Genomic DNA, 21,619 nt, shown 5'->3' with positions numbered 1-21,619 from the left:
CCTATACAGCTTGGAGTAAGACAACATGCATAAAGAGGATGATGCGGTCAAAATACTCATTTGCCTAATAATTCTGCACTCCCTGTAATGATCTAAAAATCTAGTATAAAACTTTCTAAAAACGTACTTAGAAGCTTCCAGTTTAGCACTGTTAGTAAGGTTAGGCTGGGACACTCAGTGAAAGGGACTGGTAAAACAGGAACAGCAGACACTATCCAACCCCTTCCCTGCATAGGAAAATACATATTATACAAACAGAAGCTGCAGGAATGTGTAGACATCAGTATACATCTAAAACTTTGGGGCTTGGTAAGGAGTCTAAAAATCAGCACAATGTTATTAAAAATTAAGCAAAACTATACATTGTTACAAAAACACCCCTAGATGGGCTGTATAAATGGATCATCTACAAAACATTTATGCAAAGAAAAACCTAGTGTACAATGTGCCTTTAAGAATTATTTTAATTATGAGTTTTCCTATATTTACTAAAAATGTATAACAGTTGCTATACTAATAGTGAAGTTTATATAGAGTTTTGCCGCATGGTTCACCACCTTGTTCCTTTTGTCTTTTTAGCTTTGTTTAGGTATTCTTCGCTTTGGCTTCGTTTCCATCTACCTTACTGAGCCATTGGTACGAGGATTCACCACAGCTGCTGCGGTCCACGTCTTCATATCTCAGCTAAAATATCTCTTTGGGATTAAAACGAAAAGATTCAGCGGCCCCCTCTCAGTAATATATGTAAGTTATTTTCCATGTAAAAGGGAACATAATGTCTGATAACTTATTATGTAGCTTGAACACAATTCAAATGATTTAACTTCTGAAAATAGTACCACTGAGGCTGTTTTATTCAAATTAAAAGTCTGTTGGCGTCTACAAATATATGATAATATTTGTATTTGGTTGTAGATTATTATTACTAGACCTGAAGATCTAAAGCTCTCCTGTTTTGCAATATTATCTAAGTCTTGTCAATATTGCAAGGTCCCTCATAGAATTTTAGAAATGCAATTTTTAGCTTCAAGGCTGCTTATCTATCTATGCAGGTTTCTGGATGTTATTTAGAGATACATACATTACAATATAATGCTTAAAACATTTTGCCTGATTTCTTTCCATGATGGAGAAATTTTAAAGGAATAGTCTAGTCAAAATTAAACTTTCATGATTCAGATGGTTCAGGCAATTTAAGCAACTTTCTAATTTACTCCTATTATCAGTTTTACTCCATTCTTGTATAATCTTTATTTAAAAAAGCAAGAATGTAAGCTTAGAAGCCGGCCCATTTATGGTTCAGCACCTGGATAGCACTTGCTGATTGGTGTCTAAATGTAGCCAGTATTCAGCAAGCGCCACCCAGGTGCTGAACCAAAAATGGGCTGGCTCCTAAGCTTATATTTTTGTTTTTCAAATGAATACCAAGAATGAAGAAAAATTGATAATTGGGGTAAATTAGAAAGTTGCTTAAAATTGCATGTTCTATCTGAATCATTAAAGTTTAATTTCTCTTGCAAGGTGTATCCAGTCCACGGATTCATCCTTTACTTGTGGGATATTCTCATTCCCTACAGGAAGTAGCAAAGAGAGCACACAGCAAAGCTGTCCATATAGCTCCCCCTCTAGCTCCACCCCCCAGTCATTCTCTTTGCTGGCTCTAAGTACTAGGGTCTCTCTTGGGAGTGTAAAGTGAATGTGGTGTTAGAATTGTAGTTTTATTATCTTCAATCAAAAGTTTGTTATTTTAAATGGTACCGGTTTGTACTATTTACTCTCTAGCAGAAAAGTGATGAAGATTTCTGCTGAGAGGAAAATGATTTTAGCATGTTGTAACTAAAATCCACTGCTGTTCCCACACAGGACTGAGGAGTACCAGAAAACTTCAGTTGGGGGGAACAGTTTGCAGGGTGATCTGCAATAAGGTATGTTCAGTCATTTATTTCTAGACAAGACTGAGATAATGCTAGAAGATACTGACAATATCCCCATGAGGGGAGGGTAAGCTATGTTCACAGTCTTAGTAAGGAATTGAATGCTTACATAATAGGGCTAATATACTGGTTGACACTTATTCAGGGCAATCGATTGTTTGGCTAAGGAAAAATCGTTTTGCAAGACACTTTAAAAAAACCCTTTTGGGTTCTTTCTGGGGTTATTACCACATGGCTGTTTTTTAGTCACTTAGGAGTGATTTACTAGGCCTCACAGCTCCGGAGTAGAGTGGGAGGGGCCTAATTTCGTGCCTCAGATGCGCACTTAGAATTGCAGATAAGTTCATGCTGTTTCACATGGAGGGTCCTGCTGATGTTTGAGGGCCTAAAAGAAGCTATATTCCCCCAAATCTGACCCCTAAGGGCAGGTAGGGCCACAGCAAGGCTGTGGCAAGGTGCTGTAGTGATTTAACCGGGTGTTGGCTTTAGGCTGCTCCGGTTTGGGCATTAAGGGGTTAATCGTTTTGAAACTTGTGGTGCAATCTTATTAAGGCTTTAGCTACATACTGTGAAAATTTCAGAAAGATTGATGCATTTTTCACTGTTTTGTAAAATTGTGCGCTCTTTTTATCTCTTAAAGGTACAGTAACGTTTTTTTCAAATTGTGTTTTTTATTTGATTAAAGTGATTTCCAAGCCTGTTTGTGTACTCTACTAGTCTGTTAAACATGTCTGACACTAAGGAAAATCCTTGTTCAATGTGTTTAGAAGCCATGGTGGAACCCCCTTTCAGAATGTGTCCCACTTGTACTGATATGTCTATACACTTTAAAGATCATATTGTTGCACTTAAGAATGTGGCCCAAGATGATTCTCAGACTGAAGGTAACGAGGGTAGCCCGTCTGCCTCTCCCCAAGTGTCACAACCAGTTACGCTTGCGCAAGCGACGCCTAGTACCTCTAGTGCGTCTAACCCTTTTACATTACAAGACTTAGCAGCAGTCATGGATAATTCTCTTACAGCCTTCTTATCTAAACTGCCCGTGTTACCTGCAAAGCGTGATAGCTCCGTTTTAAGAACAGATTTTTAGCATTCTGACGCTTTGGTAGCCGTATCCGATATACCCTCACAACGCTCTGAAGTGGGAGTGAGGGATTTGATGTCTGAGGGAGAAGTCTCTGATTCAGGAAGAGTTCCTCCTCAGACAGATTCAGATACATTGGCTTTTAAATTTAAACTAGAACACCTCCGTGTTTTACTTAGGGAGGTATTAGCTACTCTGGATGACTGTGACCCTTTGGTGATCCCAGAGAAATTGTGTAAAATGGACCTAGAGGTCCCTGTTTATACGGATGCGTTTCCGGTCCCTAAGAGGATTGCGGATATCGTTACTAGGGAGTGGGATAGGCCAGGTGTCCCTTTTGTCCCCCCTCCTGTTTTTAAGAAAATGTTCCCCATATCTGACTCCATGCGGGACTCGTGGCAGACGGTCCCTAAGGTGGAGGGGGCTGTTTCTACACTAGCTAAACGCACAACCATACCAATTGAAGACAGTTGTGCTTTTAAAGACCCTATGGATAAAAAATTAGAGGGTTTACTTAAGAAAATTTTTGTTCAACAAGGTTTTCTTCTCCAACCTATTGCCTGCATTATTCCTGTAACTACTGCAGCTGCTTTCTGGTTTGAGGCGCTGGAAGACTCGCTCCACCAAGACAGCATGAAGGGGTAGCCCCCGATCTGGGACCGGATCTAGTAGGGGGCAGACTCTCTCTCTTCGCTCAGGCCTGGGCAAGAGATGTACACGATCCTTGGGCATTAGAGATTGTAGCCCAGGGATACCTTCTAGAATTCAAGGACTCTCCTTCAAGGGGAAGGTTCCACATTTCTCGTCTACAGATCAGACAAAGAAAGAGGCGTTTTTACACTGTGTAGAAGATCTACATCCAATGGGAGTGATCCACCCAGTTCCAATTGCAGAACAAGGACTGGGGTTTTACTCAAACCTGTTTGTGGTTCCCAAAAAAGAAGGAACTTTCAGACCAATCCTGGATCTCAAAATTCTAAACAAATTCCTTAGAGTCCCATCATTCAAGATGGAGACCATTCGGACAATCTTACCAATGATCCAGGAGGGTCAATATATGACTACCGTGGATCTAAAGGATGCATATCTGCACATTCCTATCCACAAAGATCATCACCAGTTTCTCAGGTTCGCCTTTCTGGACAAGCATTTTCAGTTTGTGGCTCTTCCTTTCGGGTTGGCCACTGCTCCCAGAATTTTCACAAAGGTGCTAGGGTCCTTCCTGGCGGTTCTAAGACCGCGGGGCATAGCAGTGGCGTCTTACCTAGACGACATCTTAATTCAGGCGTCAACTTTCCAAAGAACCAAGTCTCACATGGAGATTGTATTGGCCTTTCTGAGGTCTCACGGGTGGAAGGTGAACATCAAAAAAGAGTTCTCTCTCCCCCCTCACAAGAGTTCCATTCCTAGGAACCCTGATAGACTCGGTAGAAATGAAAATATTTCTGATGGAGGTCAGAAAGCTAAAACTCTTAACTACTTGCCGAGCTCTTTATTCCATTCCTCGGCCATCTGTGGCTCAGTGCATGGAGACAATCGGACTAATGGTTGCGGCAATGGACATAGTCCCTTTTGCTCGGATACACCTCAGACCACTGCAACTATGCATGCTCAAACAGTGGAATGGGGATTATGCAGACTTGTCTCCTCAAATTCAGTTGGACCAGGAGACCAGAGATTCTCTTCTCTGGTGGTTGTCTCAGGATCACCTGTCTCAAGGAATATGTTTCCGCAGGCCAGAGTGGATCATTGTAACGACCGACGCCAGTCTGTTAGGCTGGGGTGCGGTCTGGGACTCCCTGAAAGCTCAGGGCTTATGGTCTCGGGAAGAAACTCTTCTCCCAATAAACATTCTGGAACTGAGGGCAATATTCAACGCTCTTCAGGCATGGCCTCAACTAGCGGCAGCCAAATTCATCAGATTTCAGTCGGACAACATCACGACTGTAGCTTACGTCAATCATCAGGGAGGAACAAAGGGTTCCCTAGTGATGACGGAAGTAACCAAAATAATCAGGTGGGCGGAGGATCACTCCTGCCATCTCTCAGCAATTCACATCCCAGGAGTAGACAACTGGGAGGCGGATTTTCTAAGTCGTCAGACTTTTCACCCGGGGGAGTGGGAACTCCACCCGGAGGTATTTGCCCAGCTGACTCAGCTATGGGGCACCCCAGAGTTGGATCTGATGGTGTCCCGTCAGAACACCAAACTTCCTATCTACGGGTCCAGGTCCCGGGATCCCAAGGCGGTATTGATAGATGCTCTAGCAGCGCCTTGGTCCTTCAATCTGGCTTATGTTTTTCCACCGTTTCCTCTCCTCCCGCGTCTGGTTGCCAGAATCAAGCAGGAGAAGGCTTCGGTGATTCTGATAGCGCCTGCGTGGCCACGCAGGACTTGGTATGCAGACCTAGTGGACATGTGATCTGTCCCACCATGGACACTGCCAATGAGGCAGGATCTTCTAATACAGGGTCTTTTCAAGCATCCAAATTTAGTTTAGGATTCCCAGGATATTGTCCTTTCTCCAAGAAGGATTGGAGAAAGGATTGTCAGTTAGTTCCTTAAAAAGGACAAATATATGCTTTGTCTATCCTGTTACACAAGCGTCTGGCAGAGGTACCAGACGTTCAAGCGTTTGCTCAGGCTTTAGTCAGAATCAAGTCTGTCTATAAACCTGTTGCTCCGCCACGGAGTTTGAATCTAGTTCTTTCAGTTCTTCAAGGGGTTCCGTTTGAACCTTTACATTCCATAGACAATAAGTTGTTATCTTGGAAAGTTTTATTTTTGATAGCTAACTCTTCTGCTCGAAGAGTTTCAGAATTATCTGCCTTACAGTGTGATTCACCTTACCTAGTGTTCCACGCAGATAAGGTAGTTTTGCGTATCAAGCCTGGTTTTCTTCCTAAAGTTGTTTCTAACGAGAATATTAACCAGGAAATAGTTGTTCCTTCTCTGTGTCCTAATCCATCTTCGAAGAAGGAACGTCTATTACACAATCTTGATGTAGTTCGTGCTTTAAAGTTCTATTTACAAGCAACTAAGGATTTCAGACAAACATCTTCCTTGTTTGTTATCTATTCTGGTTAGAGGAGAGGTCAGAAAGCGACTGCTACCTCTCTTTCCTTTTGGCTGAAAAGCATCATCCGTTTGACCTATGAGACTGCTGGCCAGCAGCATCCGGAAAGAATTACTGCTCATTCTACCAGAGCAGTGGCTTCCACATGGGCTTTCAAAAATGAGGCTTCTGTTGAACAGATTTGTAAGGCAGCGACTTGGTTTTCACTGCATACTTTTGCCAAATTTTACAAATTCAATACTTTTGCTTTTTCGGAGGCTATTTTTGGGAGAAAGGTTTTACAAGCAGTGGTGCCTTCCGTTTAAGGTACCTGTCTTGTTCCCTCCCTTCATCCGTGTCCTAAAGCTTTGGTATTGGTATCCCACAAGTAAAGGATGAATCCGTGGACTGGATACACCTTGCAAGAGAAAACAGAATTTATGCTTACCTGATAAATTACTTTCTCTTGCGGTGTATCCAGTCCACGGCCCGCCCTGGCATTTAAGTCAGGTAAAAAAAATTTAAACTACAGTCACCACTGCACCCTATGGTTTCTCCTTTTTCTTCCTAACCTATGGTGGAATGACTGGGGGGTGGAGCTAGAGGGGGAGCTATATGGACAGCTTTGCTGTGTGCTCTCTTTGCTACTTCCTGTAGGGAATGAGAATATCCCACAAGTAAAGGATGAATCCGTGGACTGGATACACCGCAAGAGAAAGTAATTTATCAGGTAAGCATAAATTCTGTTTTTCACCAGACTATCCCTTTAATCATCAGACACTATATGTGAACTAGAGATATCTATGATACAGCAAATAAATATATAATCTATATAGGAATAATATATCTGGCAGTTATACTTCTCTTTTCTTATATTCCTGTATACAGCCTTCCCCACCCTATCCACATCAGTTTGGTTTCTGCCTATTTAGAGCTAAGTAGGCTAGGCTGTAACTTTTCTCTATCCTTAAATGATTAATGTTATTTTTTACAGACTTATAATTAAAGGGACTGTCAACACCAGAATTTTTGTTGTTTAAAAAGATAGATAATCCCTTTATTACCCATTCCCCAGTTTTGCATAACCAGCACAGTTATAATAATACACGTTTTACCTCTGTGTTTACCTTGTATCTAAGCCTCTGCAAACTGCCCCCTTATTTCAGTTCTTTTGACAGACTTGCATTTTAGCCAACCAGTGCTCACTCCTTGGTAACTTCACGTGCGTGAGCTCAATGTTATCTATATGAAACACATGAACTAACGCCCTCTATTGGTGAAAAACTGTCAAAATGCATTCAGATTAGAGGTGGCCTTCAAGGTCTAAGAAATTAGCATATAGACCTCTTAGGTTTAGCTTTCAACTAATAATACCAAGAGAACAAAGCAAAATTGGTGATAAAAGAAAATTGGGAAGTTGTTTAAAATGACATGCCCTATTTCAATCATGAAAGTTTTTTTTGGACTTAACTGTCCCTTTAAAGATGACTTATTTAAGTACAGCAGCATATTCACTACTGTGAAGTTCCTTAGGTTTTCTACGAAATTGTTGTTCCAGCAGTATTTACTAATACCATTGTGGACTCCTATTGCAGCATTGTTAAATTTCTAGTCTCCATGGAATATTGGTGACTGGTCAGCCAGCAGACCTGGTAGCCTTTAACTCCACAATAGCGATTTAGGCTGGTAGGGAATTCTGTCCAAAACTTTCCTGGGTTTGTGTTCTGACACTAATACTAAACCCAAGATCCCAATGGTGTTTTCTTTTCTAAAAACATAGCTCTCAAAGATTGTTCAGGCACTAAGGAGTTCCAAACGTATCCATCATCAATGCTGAAGGATCTCCTTGTTTGTTCTAGAATAGATCACTGCTGCTTTGAAGTATTTGCATTTTGATAAAGTTCATATAAGACCTCTTTAACTGAGATTTATAGCTCAGAGAAATTGCAGAGATTTGTCCTAGAGGATTCATATTTTTAAATAGGTGACTCTATCCAACAGAAGGCAATCTGTTTAACTTGGAGATGGTTTGGAATCAAATTAAGATTCAAGGCAATAGGTCCCTTCAGGAGTCCTTTTTCCAAAAAAAAAAAAAAAAACCCCATATATTGTGCCTATAAGAAGGATTCCTGTGTCTTTGCAGTAAACACAGGTGTGATCCCAGTTCAAACCACCATGTGACTTTCTATTGGTTTAAAAAAAATATATATATTCTAAGGTGCGCCTTTAAATCCCAATACAGGGAATGTAAAGTCTAAAAGTATATGGAAAATACTTCTAATGTACTAATTGTATGTATATATATATATATATATATATATATATATATATATATATATATATATATATATATATATATATATACACACACACACGCAATGCTATTATAAGTACTAAATAAAGTATAACTTGAAATCGATGGAAAAAGATACGTATTTAGAAGGGAGTATATATAGACCCAACATCTAATCCTGTTATACCTGTGTAAAAAAAACTTTGTGTAAAAACAAGCAATAATGTAGAAAAAAATATTAAGGTTTATTCTATCATACTAATATATTTAACCAATCTCATGAAATCAATTGATAAAATGATTGTAAAAGAAGTACTTAGGATCTATTTGATTAAGCACACATATAGTATATTACATAAATTAATTCAATTTGATATATTATATAAGCCAGGTTAGTTCAAAGATTTCTTGTAAGCACATCAGTTCATGTAGACATAAAACTTCACTTGATCTCTGGCCAGAGAATAAATACAACCTATAAAAATGTATCAGTCCAGAAATAGCTTTGCCTAGGACTTTGTAGTGAAATTGACACTGAACACAATGAAAAACAAAAACTGATCAATTAAAAAACTTCAGGCGATTACCGGTAAAAGCCGCATGTTCTCTACGTCTCAGCTGACAACCGTTTTTATGGGAGATCTTTAGGGCTTGGATCCGTCAGCAGTAACTTTTTGCGTCTGCATGCCATGCTGGATATTAGCGTGGCTCGCTCTGTATCAGCGTTACTTTCCCACTTTTGATCCACTCTTGCTTCAATGTTCCAATGTTATCAGCGGTCGAACATATAGCTCCTAGCTGACTGACGTTAATATTTCTTTATTGCAACTTCAATGTTACAACTCCAATAATTCTACGCGTTTCGGCTGAGCACTTCAGCCTTTTTCGAGCAGGTCATTCAGGTCATAACCCTTAAGATATATGGTATTCAGTTAAATACAACGGACTAATCCTATCTAAAAATAGAGGTATATCATCTAATAAATACATAGAAATACATACTAAATAAAGTATCAAGCTATTTACAATGGAGCACTGGCTATTTTATAACAGTATTTAGCAACAATATTTTTGCAACAATATTTTTTGGCAACAGTAATTATTTACAACATTATTTTTAACCATATCAAAATATTACCCAATTCATGAATCCAGAATGCTTCTCTTTGTTTTAACATTAGCTCTCTGTCACCTCCTCTACTTGGTTTAGGTATATAATCGATTATTTAAAACCGAAGTTGGTTAATGGCATGATTTCTTTCCTAAGATATGGTGAGTCCACGGCGTCATCATTTACTGTTGGGAATACCACTCCTGGCCAGCAGGAGGAGGCAAAGAGCACCACAGTCAAACTGTTAAGTATCACTTCCCACAATCCCCAGTCATTCTTTTTGCCTTGGTGCATGGAGAAGGGGAATTTTAGTGTCTGAAGAAGATTTACTTCAAGCACGTTTTTACCTTTTATGAAAGCCAGAGTAGGTTTACTCTGTTTCTTTCCCTGTCAAGATTGGGTCTAGCCGTACTCCACGTTAGTCTCTTCAGTAGGGCAGTGGTGACTTTAAAGCAGTTAGGAACTTGGCTTTACTGCGTTTTCCTATCTTGTTGCTGCCCTGATATAGAAAGCCAGAGTAGGTTTACTCTTTTGTTTCTTTTCTTCACAGGTCTTTGTTAGGAGTGGCTTTCTTTCATAATGGTAGAGCTGTCTTCCTGCCTGACAGCTAGAGATGCAGGTAAATGTCTTTTTGTCTTCTGGGAGTCTGGAAAGGAGGTTGGCACTGAAGGTGTTAACCCTTGGTATTTAGTAACACTGCATTATTTGGGGACAAGTATCCTGAGCTCAGGATTATTTTAGGTAGTAGCAGGCACTTTATCTTGTGACTTAGAGAATGGGGTTAACTTTTCTTTATGGTAGAAGGCGATAACCCATATTGTTGGCCAGTATATTTTTTGCAACTTTATTTGCAGAAGGGTTTCTGTGGGAGGTGTTAAGGGATCACAATATTTGCGGTCATTAGCTGTTGCACTGTTTGAGCACAGGAAGCGGCTTCATTTTTACGGCACTTCTCTTCTGGTCTGAAGCACCAGTCTTGTGGGCGCATTGTCTCTGACAGTTTTTTTCAGAGCAGTTGCGATTATCTTAGGCAGTTCCCCTCTTCTCCTAATGATTGTAGGGGCAGATAATCGGCGCAGTTTCACTGAGGTATAGGGGTGCAGGCATTTTTTGTTTTAACACAAGATTTCAAATTATTTAGGTTATTCAAATTTAAGAAAGAGGGTTTTCTCTTTTGTGGGACACAGTTGATTATCTGATCTCTTAAAGAGACGGTTATAAAAAAAAAATTAAAAAAAAAATTGTTTTGTTGGTTTATTTTTTCCCTGCATCATGGAGGATGCGGTTTCCATTGTCAAGTGTCCACTTTATTTGAATAACCAAATTGTACCGCATTCGCCTTTTTGTGCCTCTTGCATAGACAGAACTTTACAAAATAAAGACAAGCTCTAATACTGAGCCAACAGTCTCTCAGAATGATGCTGTTCAGGCAATGCCACAGTGTTCTCATCAAACGTCCCATGTCTCAACGGCGTCACAAGCATTGCCCTGCAGTTCCTCTCAATCTCCTGGAGGAGTTTATTTGCAAGCAGAAATTGCTACCCAGGTTTCAGATACGGTATCTGCGGCATTAGCTGCCATTCCCATGCTTTAGGGAAAACGCAAGAGGAAATGTAAAGATTCAAATAGTAAGGTTTCTGCTCCATCCTCAGCTACCCCAGTTCTTTCTCATAGATCTGATGAGGAGGATACGTCGGTAGCCTCTGAGGGTGAAATCTTATATTCGTATAGTGTAATTCCTTCATCTGATGCTGAAGTTGTATCCTTCAGATTTAAGCTTGAACACCTCTGTGTACTGTTAAAGGAGGTTTTGGCTACTTTGTACAACTCCGATACTCCTGTCACTGTCAACCCTAGGAAATCTAATAAACTTAATAAATACTTTGATGTTCCTTCTTCTGTGGATGTGTTTCCTGTGCCTGACCATGCCATGGAGATTATAGCACGGGAATGGTAGAAGCCTGGAATTCCTTTTTTCCCGTCTCCTATTTTCAAAAAGATGTTTCCTGTTGCTGACTCTATTAAGGAGTCGTGGCAAACGGTACCTAAAGTAGAAGGGGCTATTTCTACTTTGGCTAAGAGAACTACTATCCCTATTGAGGATAGCTGCTCCTTTAAGGATCCAATGGACAAACAGCTGGAGGCTTATTTTAAAAGAATGTATGTTCATTAATGTCTCCAATGGCAACCTGCAGTGTGTATTGCCACTGTGACAAGTGTGGCAGCCTATTGGTTTGACGCCTTGTCTGAGTCTATTCAGAGGGAGACTCCTTTAGAGGAGATTCAAGACAGGATCTCTTAAGCTAGCCAATTCCTTTATTTATGCAAGTTATAAAATTGGGGGCCAAAATATCTGGTTTCGCTGTTCTAGCACGCAGAGCTCTGTGGCTGAAATCTTGGCCAGCCGATGTTTCTTCTAAGTCTAAGCTTTTGGTGATTCCTTACAAAGGTAAGACGCTGTTTGGACCCGGTCTCACAGAAATCATTTCTAATATAACGGGTGGGAAAGGGTCTTTTCTTCCCCAAGATAAGAAGAATACACCAAAAGGGCGTCAGAGTAATTTTCATTCCTTTCGTAGCTTCAGAGGAAAGTCTTCCCCTTCATCTTCCAAGCAGAAACAGTCCAAGTCTTCTTGGAAACCCAGTCATTCTTGGAACAAGAGGAAACAATCTAGGAAACCCGTAGCTGAATCTTAATCAGCATGAAGGATTTGCCCCCGATCGGATCAAGTGGGGGGCAGACTTTGTCTTTTTTTATCAAGTATGGATAGGAGACGTCCCAGATCCATGGACTGTAGACATAGTATCCCAGGGTTAAAAATTGGAAGTGGCGCCATATCTGGAAGACATTCTGGTTCAGACACCATCTTTTCTACAAGCAAAATCTCATACAGAGATCTTGTTGTCTTTTCTACGTTCCCACTGATGGAAAGTGAATCTGGAATAGAGTTCCCTTGTTCCAGCTACAAGGGTCTTTTTTCAAGGGACCATAATAGATTTTCTATCGATCAAAGTATTTCTGACAGAGGTCAGAAAGGCCAAGATTCTTGCCTCTCTCTTCAGTCTACTGTTCGGCCATCAGTGGCTCAATGTATGGAGGTAATTGGTCTGATAGTCGCTTCAATGGACATCATTACCTTTGCTAGATTCCATCTGAGAGCTCTGCAGTTATGCATGCTCAGTCAATGGAATGGGAACCATGCAGATCTGTCTCAAAGAATAGATCTGGATCAGTCGACAAGAGACTCTCTCCCGTGGTGGCTTTCTCAGGAACATCTGTCTCAGGGGACTTTTTTTTTCTAAGACCTTCCTGGGTAATTGTGACCACGGACGCCAGCCTGGGGAGCAGTCTGGGACTCGTTAAAGACTCAGGGACTTTGGACTCGGGAGGAGTCTGCTCTTCCCATAAATATCTTAGAGTTGAGAGCGGTTTTCAATGCTCTTATGGCTTGGCCTCAGCTGTATTTAGCCCAGTTTATCAGGTTTCAGTCGGACATCAACCACCAGGGAGGGACTTGGAGTTCCTTAGCTATGAAAGAGGTGGCTCGGATTGTTCAGTGGGCGGAAGTTCACAATTGCTGCCTATCTGCCATCCACATTCCAGGAGTGGACAACTGAGAAGCGGATTTTCTGAGCAGATAGACTTTTCATCCCAGGGAGTGGGAACTCCAACCGGAGGTGTTCTTCAGCTTAACCCTCGTTAGTAGGTAGTAGCAAATAATATATAGGGATATATTTCCCAAATGGACAATACAAATTGGGCAAACAAGTATGGTAATATCCTTCTGATCTGATCGGTAATATGTTCTTAGATGTACGTGGGTATATTAGGACATCTTAATCAGATGATAATAGTACTTAATTTAGTACAATATGATTATTGGATACCTATGGTTCAATTTCTACTCCTGGATAACATGGCTTACTAGTCACACGAATAGTCGGTTATATATTATTATCGAGGAGTGTGTAGGGGTGTAAATTGTACATCATTTAGTACTCTTACTCCTATTTATAAGATATACTCACAATTTATATTAGCATCTGTGTAGTGGTGTTATTAGTCACAGAATATATACAGACTTTATATCCTGTGGCTGTACGTTAGAGCACTGGTAACATCAAAGGATATGTCAATGGTATTTGAACTCGAAAGCTCAGGCGCACATTTGCACCATTATTCTTCTACTGCTTATCGTCAGACATTATATACGGTTATTGGGAAAATTATTATTAGGTAGTCTTACACCCAATGTTTCTGCGTCTGAATTATGAAGCTCTTATACGTAGACATAGGTTTAGAGCAAAAAATATTAGGAGTAGATAATACTTTGAATCTGAGTGAAGGGTAAATCACTGTAATTGCGGTTATTGGTTAACAGCAATATATCATCAGACTGATAATAGGTTAAGAGTCAAGGCGCACATTTTGCACCCAAATTTATGCAACGAATATACTGCTGCACTGTGTTATTTAGAAATAGGCGCACATATTGCACCGTAATTACTGATTCTATGCAGTGACACTATTGTTCAAAACCATTGAAGTTTATCAGACATAAACCTATCTTACCAGAGTAACATAAAACTTCAGCCACTAGTGTTTGCCAGTGTTCTAATAATGGACACACTGTTGCCGCTATTGGTTATTAATGCAGTCTATCTAGTATCAGGGGATATGTCAATGCTAGTTTGGCTTAAAAGCTTAGGCGCACATTAGTACCCGTAATCTAATCCCGTAATATTGTTTATTATTAGGTAATATATACGAAGATTAAGTTAAATCATTTTACACAGGCGCACTTATATGCCCCGCAATTAGGTAGTAGTACACTTAGTATTTCAGACAGCATTATATAATTCTATTTGTCAATAAAGTCTTTTAATAAAAAGTGTTTGGAAGCAGTAGATACTCATAACCTAAGTTGGCGGTAAACTGCTATAATTGCGGTTGTAAGCTGTCAACAATATGTCATAAGAACAATAATTAATTTACAGTCTAGACACACATTTTGCAGCCGAAATGATATTATTGAACAATATATTGTAATGTTGTATTATTTAGAGAAAGGCGCACATGTTGCACCGATGTTACTGACTGTAAGTATTAGTACTCTAGTTTTTGCCTGATAATTTTCTAAGTCTTATGTGGCGCAATAAATCTGGTACACGCTGATGGTATTACCTCATACATGTGTTGAAGCATAACATTCACAGCCTGGCCACACCACAATTATACATCTGCTTTCAGGTTGTCTATGTGTTACTCGTACCGTTAGGTATAATTCACCCATATGTGGGCTGTTGGGCGTCACTATTTTGATTATATATTACACCTTTGCAATTAGGTGTAAATGCTGTGGGTAATGTTAGTTATTGCGCCACATAAGACTGAAGCCAGTCTGCACCATATACCTGAACTGTCTGATAACCTTGTACACTAATCTGGCATATACTGGCCATTTGTACTCACAAGTACTTTAATGTTATTAGTATCCAGTGTCCCAGCACTTAGTTTTAACCTTTGACACTACGGATGTAGCTATATGTGCAGGCACTTGAGAACTTGTGTACTGAGATTTATTTACAACACTGTAGAATCACTTCATATAGCTAGTGGGAGAATTTTCCCCATCTGCTATTACCTAGTGGTATTTCAAGAATTTATTAATGAACAGGCCATACTGATTATTTATTCATACCACGTTGGAGTATTATTACGATGCTGATGTCCTGAGATTATGTTTAATTCCGATATAGCTAACCCTGCCCAATAGTCTGGGCTCAGAGTGCTATATATTTATGCATACTAGTTAGTGGCAATTTCTCCTTTTGTCCACTTTTTCTTCAACCTCTACACCGATACTTAACAGTTTGACTGTGGTGCTCTTTGCGTCCTCCTGCTGGCCAGGAGTGGTATTCCCAACAGTAAATGATGACGCCGTGGACTCACCATATCAGGTAAGCATAAATTCTGTTTGTTTTTTTTTGCAATAAATGATGGGCAACAGGAACAGTGTTAATACCTGTTCTAATTGTACTTTTGTGTTCTATGATCCTGTCACGTATACATTTAGTAGTTTCACCCACATAGCTCCGCCCACATGGGCATTTAATCAGATAAATGACATATTGGGTATGACATGTATAATATCCTTTTATATGATACTTTTTATTATTACTTGGATGATAGAACACTGATCCTTTAATTAAATTACCACAACAGGAGCAGTTCAAACATGGGAAACATCCTTTATTAAAGGGACAGTCTATAATAGAATTTGTATTGTTTTAAAAGATAGATAATCCCTTCCATTCCCCAGTTTTGCATAGCCAACACAGTTATATTAATATACTTTTTACCTATGTGATTACCTTGTATCTAAGAACCTTCTTCCAGCCCCCTGATCACATAACTGTGACTGTTTTTTATCTATTGAGTTGCATTTAGTATTGTATTGTGCTAACTCTTAAATAACTCCCTGTGCATTAACACAGTGTTTTCTATATGGCCCACATGAACTTATCAGTCTTTTGTTGTGAAAAGGAATTTAAAAAACATTTGATAAGAGGCAGCCCTCAAGGGCTTAGAATTTAGCATATGAGCCTACCTAGGTTTTGTTTTAAATAAGAATACCAAGAGAACAAAGCAAAGTTGATTAAAATTACAAGTTCTATCTGAATAATGAAAGTTTAATTTTGACTAGACTGTCCCTTTAATGGTGGTGATGTAACTCTGGGTTTTTCCTTTACTAGGACCTATATCAGCTTTGTTTAATTGATCTTGGAGATTCCTACCTCGCTTATATGCCGGCATAGGCAAATTCGGGAATTCTAGAATGTTAGGGTTACAACTAGATAAAATACCCCAATGTTTCCTTATGATTTTCTGAACAGTGGGACTCAGAGAATTATACTCAGAGATAAAGGCTATACATTTACTACCATCATTCTTCGTTTCCTTTTTTTTAGTTTTCAATAAACCTTCTCTAGGAATAGATAGAACTGATGCTATTTTTTTGATGAACATAGGCCTCGCCTCACAAACCTATTTCCCATATCTATAAGTCTACTCTAAACCACATTATAATCTGATACAATTCGTCTAACTCTTAAAAGTTGACTGTGTGGTAAAGAGTTAATTAGAGCGGGGGGATGTGCGCTATCATGAACTAGAAGGCTATTACGGTCTTTATTTTTTCTAAATAAATCTGCTTTTAGAGTACATCCTGTCTTAATGATTTTAGTGTCTAAAAATTCAATAAAGTCCTCACTCCAGTTCAACTTTAAGTTTTTTTATGACTAGTAGCTGAGTTCAAGTCATCAACAAAGGCCATAAGGGTTCCAATGTTGCCCAGCCAAATTTATCGTTAATGTAGCGCCACCAACTGGTGCCACATTGAACAAACCATCTATTAGAAAAAACTAATTTTTCTTCAAATATATTCATAATAATATTGGCATAATTTGGGGCAACGTTGGGCCTAATGGCTGTACCTTGAATTTGTAAAAAGTAGTCATCTTCAAAAAAGAAAATAGTTACAATAAAGTACCATCTCAAGTAATTGTAACAGAAAATCTACTTGAACTTTGCTATAATGGTTATCAGTGCAAAGTACAGATTTAACTGCTCCTATCCCACTTGCATGTGTTATAGACGTATATAGACTCTCTACATCAAGACTGAACAGTATCAGAGGGAAATGCTAGAGAGTATAAACCTTTAAAAGAAAATCACTTGTATCTTTAATAAATGATGATGATCGTTCCACATAGGGTCTTAATATACGAGCTAGAAAAATTGATACTTGTGTCAGAATGGAGCCAGTGCTTGCAACAATTGGGCGGCCGGGAGAGTGTTACGACTTTTATGAATTTTAGGAAGTATGTATAGCACAGGAGTATGAGGGTGTTTAACTGTAAGAAATTTGATTACATCATTCCCAATGATGTTATTTTTTGAGGCTGTAGCCAAAATTCTATTCAGCTCTTTTTGTATAGCAAATAAGGGAGTGTTGGGTAATTTCTTTTAAACATTCCTATCATTCAATTGTCTCCTAATTTCGTTAGTATAATCCTCTTTAGTCATCATAACTATTGCACCACCCTTGTCGGCTCTCTTTAGTATAATGTCAGGTTTTTGTTTTAAAGAGTTTAAAGCTTTAAAATACCTTTTATGAAAAAAATTTGATATATACATTTTAGTAGCACAATTCAGATTTTGTCTCTTATTTTGATTTGTTTTTACATTAAGTATTTCAATATCATGTTTTACCAAGTGGATATGTTTTAACACTATGATTAGACTGAGCAGGAATAAAAGAGCTCTTATTACAGAAGAGCCAAGATGTTGCAAGTGAATAGTATCTTTATTATAAGTGCTTAGCTTAGTGTGTTGTTAAAAAAGGCTTGACTTGAACTCAGATACTAGTCATATAAAATTCAAGTTGACCTGGAGTGAGGACTTTATTGAATTTTTAGACACTAAAATCATTATGACAGGATGTACTAATACAGACCGTAATAGCTTTAATCAACTCTTTACCACGCAGTCAACTTTTAAGAGTTAGACAAATTGTATCAGATGAAAATGTGGTTAAGAGTAGACTTATAGATATGGGAAATTGGTTAGTGGAGCGAGACTATCCGTTACCTATGATCAACAAAGAGATAGCATCAGTTCTATCTATTCCTAGAGAAGGTTTATTGAAACCTAAAAAAAAAGGAAACGAAGAATGATGGTTGTAAACGTATAGCCTTTGTCTCTGAGTATAATTCCCTGAGTCCCACTGTTCAGAAAATCATAAGGAAACATTGGGGTATTTTATCTAGTTGTAACCCTAACATTCTAGAATTCCAGAATTTGCCATTGCCGACATATAAGTGAGGTAGGAATCTCCAAGGTCAATTAATCAAAGCTAATATAGGTCCTAGTAAAGGAAAACCCCGCTATTAATAAAGTATGTTTCTCATGTTTGAACTGCTCCTGTTGTAGTAATTTAATTAAAGGTTCAGTGTTCTATCATCCAAGTAATGGTAAAAAGTATCATATAAAAGGATATTATACATGTCATACCCAATATGTCATTTATCTGATTAAATGCCCATGTGGGCGGGGCTATGTGGGTGAAACTACTTGATGTATACGTGACAGGATCATAGAACACAAAAGTACAATTAGAACAGGTATTAAAACTGCTCCTGTTGCCCATCAGTTTTTGCAAAAAAAATCATGCCATTAACCAACTTCAGTTTCAAATAATCAATTATATACCTAAACCACGTAGGGGAGGTGACAGAGAGATAATGTTAAAACAAAGAGAAGCATTCTGGATTCATGAATTGGGTACATTAGAACCAATTGGGATGATCAGGGATTGGGAATTGTCTGTTTTTCTCTAGAGTAATATTGTGGTATGGTTAAAAATAATGTTGTAAATAATTACTGTTGCTAAAAAATATTGTTGCTAAATACTGCTATAAAATAGCCAGTGCTCTATTGTAAATAGCTTGATACTTTATTTAGTATGTATTTCTATGTATTTATTAGATGATATACCTCTATGTCCAGATAGGATTAGTCCGTTGTATTTAACTGAATACCATATACACTCATTTTAATATAACTGCATGTAATAGACACTACTATAAAGAATAAGATGCACAGATACTGATATAAAAATCCAGTATAAAACTGTTTAAAAACTTACTTAGAAGTTCTTAGTTTAGCTCTGTTGAAAAGGTAGCTGGAAAGCCCACTGCAAGTGGGAAATCAGACCCTCCCCCTTCTTTTGCATATGAAAAGACCCTTTACACAAACAGGAGCAAGCTGGAGAAGGTAGCTGACAGTATTCACATAAAACTTTGGGGCTTGGTTAGGAGTCTGAAAATCAGAGCAATGTTATTTAAAAATAAGCAAAACTATACATTTAAAAAAACAAAAAACTTTATGAGCTATATAAATAGATCATCTACAAAACATTTATGCAAAGAAAAAATGAGTGTATAATATCCCTTTAGGGTTAATTCTCAAAGTGATTACAGCACCATCTAGTGGTGCTATCTTATAAATTGTGATTGTTTAGCAGTTTGTTTGTTAGCATGAGTAAGGGATGTTTCCCAAAACATTGCCTGTAACCCTGTTTAACCCTTTTAAATAATAAATTTGCTGTATGCTGTCACACATTTTGCTGTTTGGAATTATCTCCTTTGTAGATAGTGAGGAGTTACCCATAGTGATGTGCATTGCAACCTAGGTGTTGGACTGACTATTGCTGGCCTTTAAGTATAGATTTAATTTTTTTTAGTTTTTTCTTTTGTACTGTTTAAATGTTGTATTCAGAGGATATATTAGAAATAAACTAATATATTTTGAACAGCTCAATTCAGTTTGTGCTTATTTGAAGTAATGTAGATTTGGCTCTACTACAACCTCATAGAGTTTGTTATAAAGACCCCTTCTTTGTAGATTTTCTAAGGTGTTTAATGCATAGAATACTAATTGTTATTGTGGTGCTTTCATATTCTTCACAAATTCTAAAATTACCAGTCTCTAATTTACACAATTGAGCTCAAATATTCTTTGAGGCCACAATGATATCAAAAAGTCTGATTGTACCATTTTGTCATATGTTATAGTTCAAGAAATGTTCAATGCTAATAAAACAGGATAGTTCTTCTGAAACAGCTTTTAACTGGATGTAGCCAATATGTGACAACATGACGTATCTGCAAATCTTCAGTTGTCATTTTATATCCCTATTGCCATTTTAAACTAGTATGGGGCTCACTTCAGTCAAATTATATTATTTTTCTCATGGGAAATTTCAGAATCTGTGAATTCTCTGTCTGTAAAAGGACAAGAAGTAACCTGTTCTTTGTTTGTGTCGTTACAGAGTTTGGTTGCTGTGCTATCCAATATAACAACAACTAATATTGCCTCCATGATTGTGGGTCTTGTCTGTATCTTGATGCTTTTGGGGGCAAAGGAAATTAATGATCGATTTAAGAAGAAATTGCCAGTTCCCATTCCTATGGAGATTATAGTGGTAAGTATAAAATTGCAAATAAAACCTAAAGCTACATATACCTAATAAAATGTAGATTTGAAGAGAAATTGATAAATATGTCAATGCTATAATTAGTATTAAACAAAAAAGGGAAAAGAAAAGAAGAAAGGAAAGTAGAATGCGGCTTTGGGGCACTATCTTCTATAGTTAAATGTTCATTCTTTATTTGTATTAATTAAAATTCCATATTTAATAAATACCTTGAGACCAGTAAGGGTAATGAGATAGGATAAATTGATTTAAGTTAATAAACTGCAGTTATCCACTTGGATGTGGGCCGTCTCACATTGAGAAAGGTCCGTTTATGGACCAAAATGTACTTGTGGTGTTTGTGTGCATCTCAAGGTATTTATTAAATATGGGATTTTAATTATTCCAAATAAAGAATTAACTTTTAACTATAGAAGATAGTGCCCCTAAGCCGCTTTCTACTTAACTTTCTTCTTTTCTTTTCCCTTTTTTTGTTTAATAGTATCATACATAGCAGGCTGGGTTGCACCTAACAGAGATTACATAGTTTATGGCTCTTTCTTAGTTTCTTTTAATAACATATACACCGTGCCAGTTAAAATCATAATTTAATGCTATAATTAGACCAGTGTTTGTTTTATTTACTCTTGCAATATTTTTGTCTTTTAAAGTCACCTAACAAACAGGTACAACTGGGAGGAAAATTGCCATTATGATAGAAGCAAAGAGAGAAATACAACTGTTGTATAGGTGATAGAAAGGAACGTAAGAGAGTAAAAAAAATGTGTAGGAGAAAGGCAACAGGAAGGAGTTAGAAGTCATATTTCCTGTATGGGCAGCCTGCCACCTGCTGGTTAATGATAGATATAGAACAGCTATTGAACACCTCTGTTGTTGCAAGATTGAAAATCTTTGTGGACCATATTGTGACCTATAGTTTGACTTGTGACAGGCTGCAGGTTGATTTGTTTGTTTATTAGGTTGTTAAACATTGCCAAAAACATGATCACCTCCACTGTTTGTTTATTTCTGTATTTATTTATTTGCAAACGTTGACATTGTTTCAGCCAGTGTGTGGGGTGCCTTTTTGTTGACCGGCATG

The 21,619-nt window shown here is 38.1% G+C and overlaps 1 protein-coding gene across 1 annotated transcript in view; it reads left to right on the top strand.

Moving 5' to 3' along the window:
• The window catches only part of SLC26A5 (solute carrier family 26 member 5), a 328,189-nt gene that overhangs the window by 185,133 nt on the left and 121,437 nt on the right, over positions 1 to 21,619 (top strand). Inside the window, exons 6-7 of the mRNA XM_053716543.1 lie at positions 580 to 744; positions 20,374 to 20,526. Of these exons, the coding sequence (XP_053572518.1) occupies positions 580 to 744; positions 20,374 to 20,526 (318 nt within the window). The remainder of the gene's footprint in view (positions 1 to 579; positions 745 to 20,373; positions 20,527 to 21,619) is intronic.

Source organism: Bombina bombina, chromosome 6 (assembly GCF_027579735.1).
Source record: "Bombina bombina isolate aBomBom1 chromosome 6, aBomBom1.pri, whole genome shotgun sequence".
Taxonomy (NCBI): domain Eukaryota; kingdom Metazoa; phylum Chordata; class Amphibia; order Anura; family Bombinatoridae; genus Bombina; species Bombina bombina.
This window is presented reverse-complemented; position numbering and strand designations above follow the sequence as displayed.